This window comes from Xenopus laevis, chromosome 3L (genome assembly GCF_017654675.1).
Source record: "Xenopus laevis strain J_2021 chromosome 3L, Xenopus_laevis_v10.1, whole genome shotgun sequence".
In the NCBI taxonomy this organism is placed as follows: Eukaryota; Metazoa; Chordata; class Amphibia; order Anura; family Pipidae; genus Xenopus; species Xenopus laevis.
In genome coordinates this window covers 149363090-149372145 of record NC_054375.1, presented here as the reverse complement: position 1 = coordinate 149372145, position 9056 = coordinate 149363090, and the positions used below count along the sequence as shown (strand labels likewise).

The window sequence follows — 9056 nt, the reverse complement described above, 5'->3', positions numbered from 1 at the left end:
CTTCAGTTCAGCTAAAGCTATGACACAAATCTGACCCAAGGCACCTAGAATTTGGTTAAAAAACTCACGTCTCAACTGTCATATGTCATATGTCACTAGAGTTGAAACTGAACAACTTATGTTGTCATTCTTAGTTCTGCTGTGCCCCAACCTGTTAAAGCAACAGTAACACCAAAAAATGGAAGTGTTTTAAAGTAAAATGAATGATAATATAACATACTGTTGCTCTGCACTGGTAAAATTGATGTGTTTCCTTCAGAAACACTACTATAGTTCATATAAACAAGCTGCTGTGTAGCAATGGTGGAAATTAAAAAAAACTATATGGCACAGGTTAAATAGTGGATAACACCATTATTTTCTACAGAGCTTATCTGCTGTGTAACCTGAGCCTTTTCTCCTGCCCCGATTGCTACACAGCAGCTTGTTTATATAAACTATAGTAGTGTTTCTGACGCAAACACATCGGTTTTGCCAGTGCAGGGCAACACTGCATTATTTTTTTATGACTTTAAAACACTTTCATTTTTTGATGTTACTTTTCCTTTAAGCATGTGGTCAGTACAGCTGTTTCATACCTGACAACTCCCCCGGATTTCCCTGTAGTTCCCTGGTTTTGGACCCCCTCCCCCAGACTCTCATCACTATATGGTATTGCCCCATTTTCAGGTCTGCTCATGTGTAGTGACCATACAGTAACATGGAAGGGCCTGAATGTATGGGCAGCGAACATTCAGTGATGTTTTTCAGGGCTCCTACGTTCTGTTGTGCTACACCCTGTAATAAGGAAATTCACAGAACTGGCCCCATCAGTCATAGAGGCAGGGGCCACATTTTACTTTGGAGGTGTATCTCATGGCAACTCATTAACAATTACTTCTGATTGGTCAGTGTACTACAAAGGGCTAAAGTACACAAAACATTTTGATCAGATTTATCTGACCCACAATATCTTGTCATGCAACAGCACAAGCTTTTGTAGGATCCTTTAAAATCTGATCCCCGCATATGTAATGTAAGTCGGATGGTGTGAATTGATCATGAATCTACATCCAACATTTAGGGGCAGATTTATCAAGGTCGAATCAAAAATTATAATTCGAAATTTCGAGGTTTTTTTTATGGTCAAAACTGTCAAAATCGACTAGGGAGTTATTCAAATTTGATTCGAGTTTTTTAAAAAAAATCAGATTTATCATACTCTGGACCTTTAAGAACTCGAATTTGATTATTCACCACCTAAAACCTGCCGAATTGTTGTTTAAGTCAATTTGGAGTTGTTTGCAGCCTTCCTGAAATTTGAGTTTTTTTCGGATCGATTACATTCATCCGAGTTTAAAAAATTAGATTTTTTTTTTTTTAATAAATTTGGATCGGTTGAATTTAGAATTTATGGGAGTTTAGGGGAGTTTTTAAAAACATGAATTCAAAATTCGACCTTTGATAAATGTGCCTCTTAGTGTATTTCAATAAGAAGGAAACGTTGTCAGATTTTATCTTGTGGGATACAGATGCAGCAGGCAGTGTTCCCGTCTGTCATGCTGGATGGCAAATCTTCCATGAAGTTTATACACCAAATTTTAATATCAGTCTTGTTATATTTTGACCCATGGTCTGTTGATCTGACACCATCCTACAAAATCTCCCGTGTAGTTTAGTCCTAAAGAGTAAAATTTAGAGCAAGGCCAGACGTGGCGTTTATGCAGGGTTTTTACGTTGCGTTTTTAAAAAAGAACAGCCAGTCGTAAATACGCCACTGAAACCACATGCGACCTTCAACATGCTTTTTTTATGCGTTTTTCAGCATGTAGGATTCTTTTCCCAACATGCACTTCTCGTTGTTTTCATTGTTCTCATTGAGAATTTGGACGCCACATTTAAAATACGCTGCGTATTTACGCAAAGTATGGTTTCAAACGTGCAGATCCCATAGAGTCTATCGATTTGGTATTTTCTTGACGTATTGGCGTTTCTGCTAAAAAACGCCAATACTGGCGTCCAGCTTGAAAGCGCCCTGTGTAAATTGCCATAGTGCGTTTTCCATTCGTTTCATTAGTTTATGCCTGCCTGTTCTTTTTTAAAAACGCAACGTAAAAACGCCTCAAAAACGCCACGTCTGGCCTTGTCCTTACACTTGTTGATACCAGATTAATAAGTGCAATCAGACATTCGTGTTTTTTTGGGGCCCTGTTTTCTCACCGAGATGATGTTTGGGTGGAAGTTTGTCCCTCCCTGGAATAACTAGGACCAAAAGTCTTCTCCTTCCTTTCTCCAATATCAAGCTCATGTTCAGCCTTTTTATCTAAAGATGATTGAAATGAAATGTTATGTTACAGATTGGGAAAAACAAAGACAATCTTTGGGTGCTTAAACCTTAAAAAGTGAATTAATGCAAAACATACACTGGACACTTTTGCAGTTTATATTTAATATTTGGTTTTTACATTTTTAGAATGCTATCTTTACGATCAGTTGAAAGTAGGAATGCACCGAATCCACTATTTTGGATTCGCCCCAAATCCCCGGATCCTTTGTGAAAGATTCGTCCGAATACCGAACCAAATCCTAATTTGCATATGCAAGTGGGAAGGGGAAACATTTTCTACTTTCTTGTTTTGTGACAAAAAGTCATGCGATTTCCCTCCCCACCCCTAATTTGCATATGCAAATAAGAATTCAGATTCAATTCAGCCGAATCCGAATTCTGCTGAAAAAGGCCGAATCCTGGCTGAATCCCAAACCGAATCCTGGATTCAGTGCATCCCAAGTCAGCAATAATTATACAATAGTTGGGATTTCATGTCAAAACCTAAAGACAAATACAAGAGGTCCTCCTGCACTCAACCCATTACCAATATATTAAGGACATTGAGACATTTTGTGCCTTAAGCTACTAAAAATGCCTTACCCTTTAAACAAAACAGGGATAGTTTTTCTATATATTGCAATATATTTAATCTGGCCATTATACATTTTACACAGGGCCTAAGTTTTACCCGCAATTTACTTGCTGCTTTCACGGTTAAAACTCCCAAACTTAGTTGCCCTTTTATTGGCCACCAGTGGGAACACCTGACTATAGTTGGGAAGAGTAGGAGCTACAACATGGAGCTGGTCACTGCTCCTGTAAAACTATAACAAACAAGGGAAAGTTGTGCTCACCGCTAATTTTAAAACCATTAAGTGGGGGTGCAAACTGCCATGCCCAATTTTAGCTTATTTATTAATTAAAAAAAACTCAATTCAATAATTGGATCGCGGAAAAACTTGATAAAATCAAACAAAAACCCAAATTGTTTGAGTTTTTAATCACATAAAATTCATATAGACGATGTCTATATATTAGCGGTGAGCAGAACTTTCCCTAGTATATATATATACAGTATATATATACAGGTATATATATATATATATATATATATATATATATATGTGTGTGTGTTTCCCTGTACAGTACAGACCTGCAGCTAACCCAAACCTGCACTGCCACCTCAAGTTTGCTGTATAATAAACCCCACCTGTAATACTGAATGGGAATATTGATACTTGGAGAATGACAGACTAACGTTCCCTCAGAAACCTGCACAGAATTTTCATGTGCAAAACTACTGTGTTTGTTTCCTTCATTCACCTCCACTGGCTCCGGAGTGGGCTGACGCTGGAAAATTTGGAGAGGTCGCCATCTGTGAGGAGGTGGAAGCCAATCAGCTCCCTCACACTCTCAGTGACAGGAAAAAGGCGGGAAATCCCCACTGTTTTCAGGGAACAAGGATCGTTTTTATTGGATAACAGAGCATGGTGATGGGCGGAGTTAAACACAAGGGTGGATTTTCAATAAGACAAAGGGAAACTAAGCAGGCCCGGACTGGCAATCTATGGGTTCTGGTAAATGCCAGAGGTGCTGCTGTAAGTTGCCACAGACTCACTATTTAGTGGGCTGTTGGGAGGTTGTTTGGGCCTCTGTGTACTTGAAATACCAGGGCCTATTTTGAAGCTGAAGCTACGTCCCCAAAACCTGCCTGACACCTAAAAAAAACGTTGAGGGGAAAAAAACAAAGCATAGTTCCAATAAACATAATATACAGGCTGAGGTAAGGGTTAAATGGGTTGTTCACCTTTGAGTTAACTGTTAGTATGATGTAGAAAGTGATATTCTGAGACAATTTGCAATTGGTTTTCATTTTTTTGTTATTTGTGTTTTTTGAGATATTTAGCTTTTTATTCAGCAGCTCTCCAGTTTGCAATTTCAGTAATTGGGTTGCTAGGCTCCAAGTTACCCTAGCAACCGTGCACTGATTTAAATCAGAGACTGGAATATGAATAGGAGAGGCCTGAATAGAAAGATGAGCAATAAAAAGAAGCAATAACAATAAATGTCTAGCCTTACAGAGCGTTTGTTGTTTAGATGGGGTCAGTGACCCCCATTTGAAAGCTGGACAGTCAGAAGAAGTAGGCACTAAGGGGGTTATTTACTAAAATCTAAATTTAGCTCATATTTTATTTAAAAAAAAATACAACCAAACTCCCATGCACGATTTTAGCTTATTTATTAATAAAAAAAACTCAATTCAATTGAATCGCTGAAAAATGATAAAATCAAACAAAAACCCAAATTGCTCAAATATTTTGAGCTTTTTTCCGGAAATTGCTAGAATTTTTAAAGTTTTTGCCCAAACCCACAAAAAAGTCGGATTTTTGGGCTAAACCCAGCGCAGACTACGAAAACTTCAAATTGAGATAGGCGCCTCTCCCACTGACTCATACAGGACCTCGATAGGTCTGAGCTGGCGGATTTTCAGATTTGGGCTTTTTGCTCCATCTCGAAAAAAAATTATGTATATGGGAAATAAGAATTAATTTGCCCTGATGTGCGTCGGTATCTTTGTATAACATTTTACACACATATTTGTATAACATTATGCAAAGTGTTGTGTGGCTATTATACATGAATTTTTCATTGCGTTTATCCTGATTTTACCTTTCAGCCATTATAGATGAAATAAGCATTAAAGGAGAACTAAACCCTAAAAATGAGTATGGTTAAACATGGCATATTTAATATAGTGAACTTAATGCACGAGGCTAAAGTTTGAGCTTGTCAATAGCAGCAATGATCCAGGACTTCAAACTTGTCACAGGGGGTCACCATCTTGGAAAGTGTCTGTGACACTCACATGCTCAGTGGGCTCTGATTGGCTGTTGAGAAGCTAAGCTTAGGGCTCGTCACTAATTATCCAGCAGAAAATGAGCTTCCCTGGCTGTAATATAAGCTGATGCTACAGGTTTGCTGATTATTCAATTCTGATGCTAATTGCACTGGTTTCTGTGCTGCCATGTAGTAATTATCTGTATTAATTACTAATCAGCCTTATATTGTGACATTTCTATTCTATGTGTACTGTATATTGTGAGTGGGTCCCTAAGCTCAGTAAGTGACAGCAGCACAGAGCATGTGCAGTGAATCAGCAGAAAAGAAGATGGGGAGCTACTGGGGCATCTTTGGAGACACAGATCTTCCCTGCTAAAGGGTTGTGGTTGCCTTGGGCCTAAAACATAATGTACAACATTTCTAGCTACTTTTTTAGTTAGGCTTTACCTCTCCTTTAAATTGATGCTACAGTTTTTTTCTTGGGGGGTTAATGAATATTATTGGCAATTTATAGCTTGAATTTGGCTTGAATACCCCCGAACCCTAATGTTCGTGCATCTGATATGATATGATGTGCCTGGTGTGGCAGGACCCACTGGGTATTAGACTCAGGATTAGTGATGGGCGAATAAATTTGCCGAGTTGAAAAAATGTGGGCGCGCATCTGAATAGTCGCGTGCAAAATTATTTGGAAGCCCATTGATTTTAATGCATTTGGCCAAAATAGGCATGTGTATAACAATTGTCGACATTGAACCGCTTTGAAATAATCTTGATGTCCATTGACTTCACTGCGTTTCGCAAATTTTTCAGCATTTCGCAATTTCTTTGGCGAAGCAAAACCGGACAAATTCGCCCATCACTACCCAGGATGCATCCAGGCCCTGGATTTATGAAAAATAAATTGTTATCTACTTTATTTGCAACAACGGGGCAATGGTGACGTCGGAATGGCAGGTGGGGTTGACATGCAGATTTCCATGTTTGCCTTGGGTGCCAACTAGTGATGTGCGGGACCCATGGGTTCTGGCTGCTGCTGCATCAAGTCTTCAGGTCGCTCTCCCTGCCCACGACCTAACACTTCTGGCTTCCGGCTCCGCCATTTATAAATTCACGCCTGCCCTGCCCTTTCATGACATCACTGCGGCTCTTTAAATGGAGAAGCCAAGCTGGGTCAGGCTGGGTGCTGGTTGGGTGACAGTGGGTTAGGGCTGGGTGCTGGCTGGGTGACATTGGGTTAGGGCTGGGTGCTGGTTGGGTGACAGTGGGTTAGGGCTGGGTGCTGGCTGGGTGACAGTGGGTTAGGGCTGGGTGCTGGTTGGGTGACAGTGGGTTAGGGCTGGGTGCTGGCTGGGTGACAGTGGGTTAGGGCTGGGTGCTGGTTGGGTGACAGTGGGTTAGGGCTGGGTGCTGGCTGGGTGACAGTGGGTTAGGGCTGGGTGCTGGTTGGGTGACAGTGGGTTAGGGCTGGGTGCTGGTTGGGTGACAGTGGGTTAGGGCTGGGTGCTGGCTGGGTGATAGTGGGTTAGGGCTGGGTGCTGGTTGGGTGACAGTGGGTTAGGGCTGGGTGCTGGTTGGGTGACAGTGGGTTAGGGCTGGGTGCTGGTTGGGTGACAGTGGGTTAGGGCTGGGTGCTGGCTGGGTGATAGTGGGTTAGGGCTGGCTGCTGGTTGGGTGACAGTGGGTTAGGGCTGGGTGCTGGTTGGGTGACAGTGGGTTAGGGCTGGGTGCTGGCTGGGTGACAGTGGGTTAGGGCTGGGTGCTGGTTGGGTGACAGTGGGTTAGGGCTGGGTGCTGGCTGGGTGACAGTGGGTTAGGGCTGGGTGCTGGCTGGGTGACAGTGGGTTAGGGCTGGGTGCTGGTTGGGTGACAGTGGGTTAGGGCTGGGTGCTGGCTGGGTGACAGTGGGTTAGGGCTGGGTGCTGGCTGGGTGACAGTGGGTTAGGGCTGGGTGCTGGCTGGGTGACAGTGGGTTAGGGCTGGGTGCTGGTTGGGTGACAGTGGGTTAGGGCTGGGTGCTGGTTGGGTGACAGTGGGTTATGGATGGGTGCGGTTGGGTGACAGTGGGTTAGGGCTGGCTGCTGGTTGGGTGACAGTGGGTTATGGATGGGTGCGGTTGGGTGACAGTGGGTTAGGGCTGGGTGCTGGTTGGGTGACAGTGGGTTATGGATGGGTGCGGTTGGGGTGACAGTGGGTTAGGGCTGGCTGCTGGTTGGGTGACAGTGGGTTATGGATGGGTGCGGTTGGGTGACAGTGGGTTAGGGCTGGCTGCTGGTTGGGTGACAGTGGGTTATGGATGGGTGCGGTTGGGTGACAGTGGGTTAGGGCTGGCTGCTGGTTGGGTGACAGTGGGTTATGGATGGGTGCAACTCTAGAAAATCTGGACCCGCACATCACTAATACCAACGTCCATTGATCCATCTCTTACACTTTATATTTCTCCATTATCTACCCATTTTCTATCTATCACACTGTTATCTACCTAATGGCCAGGTATTTATCTGTTACTATAAACGAGGGAATAGAGAGGAGGGAAATTGTAGAAAAGTTCTATGTATTTTTCCTGGAGAATGACAACGTGTAAAGACCTAATGTCCTTTTGTACTGCGTCTTTATCTCGCACTCACGCACACCAGGTGACGTCCTTTGCCATTGCTGTGAAAATCAACAGCAGAATGTGAAAATGACGCTCGTCACGCAGCGTGATACGGTGATAATGAATTCTGTCACCTTCAGAAACATTAAGCGCTGTTAATAATTCTCCGTTTACTTGATGCTGAGCGTTACGCTGCTTGGTTCTGTAACACAGCTGTGAGGGGGAACTTCATAGTTACATAGTTTGATTAAATTGGTTTGAAAAAGATAAAGTCCATCAAGTTCAACTCCTCCAAATGAAAACCCAGCATCCATACACACACCCCTCCCTACTTTCACATAAATTCTATATACCCATACCTATACTAACTATAGAGTTTAGTATCACAATAGCCTTTGATATTATGTCTGTCCATGAAATCATCCAAGTCCCTCTTATAGTCATTAAAGGGATACTGTCATGGGAAATTTTTTTCAAAATGAATCAGTTAATAGTGCTCCTCCAGCAGAATTCTGCACTGAAATCCATTTCTCAAAAGAGCAAACAGATTTTTTTATATTCAATTTTGAAATCTGACATGGGGCTAGACATATTGTCAATTTCCCAGCTGCCCCTGGTCATGTGACTTGTGCCTGCACTTTAGGAGAGAAATGCTTTCTGGCAGGCTGCTGTTTTTCCTTCTCAATGTAACTGAATGTGTCTCAGTGGGACATGGGTTTTTACTATTGAGTGTTGTTCTTAGATCTACCAGGCAGCTGTTATCTTGTGTTAGGGAGCTGCTATCTGTTTACCTTCCCATTGTTCTGTTGTTTGGCTGCTGGGGGAAAAAGGGAGGGGGGTGATATCACTCTAACTTGCAGTACAGCAGTAAAGAGTGATTGAAGTTTATCAGAGCACAAGTCACATGACTTGGGGCAGCTGGGAAATTGACAATATGTCTAGCCCCATGTCAGATTTCAAAATTGAATATAAAAAATCTGTTTGCTCTTTTGAAAAATGGATTTCAGCGCAGAATTCTGCTGGAGCAGCACTATTAAATGATTCATTTTGAAAAATTTTTTTTTCCCATGACAGTATCCCTTTAACAGAATCAGCATCACAACATCACCCGGCAGTGCATTCCACAACCTCACTGTCCTGACTGTGAAGAACCCTCTACGTTGCTTCAACTGAAAGTTCTTTTCTTCTAGTCTGAAGGGGAGGCCTCTGGTACGGTGATCCACTTTATGGGTAAAAAGGTCCCCTGCTATTTGTCTATAATGTCCTCTAATGTACTTGTAAAGTGTAATCATGTCCCCTCACAAGCGCCTT

General features: G+C 42.4%; 1 protein-coding gene across 1 annotated transcript in view; it reads right to left on the bottom strand.

Annotated features, from left to right (window-relative positions):
• Window positions 1-3738, bottom strand: part of syce2.L (synaptonemal complex central element protein 2 L homeolog) — an 11766-nt gene extending 8028 nt beyond the window's left edge. Inside the window, exons 1-2 of the mRNA XM_018253676.2 lie at window positions 3632-3738; window positions 2200-2302 (exon numbers count right to left, since the gene is read on the bottom strand). Coding sequence (XP_018109165.1) covers window positions 2200-2302; window positions 3632-3683 — 155 coding nt within the window. The 5' untranslated portion in view covers window positions 3684-3738. The remainder of the gene's footprint in view (window positions 1-2199; window positions 2303-3631) is intronic.
• Window positions 3739-9056: the final 5318 nt, after the last annotated feature.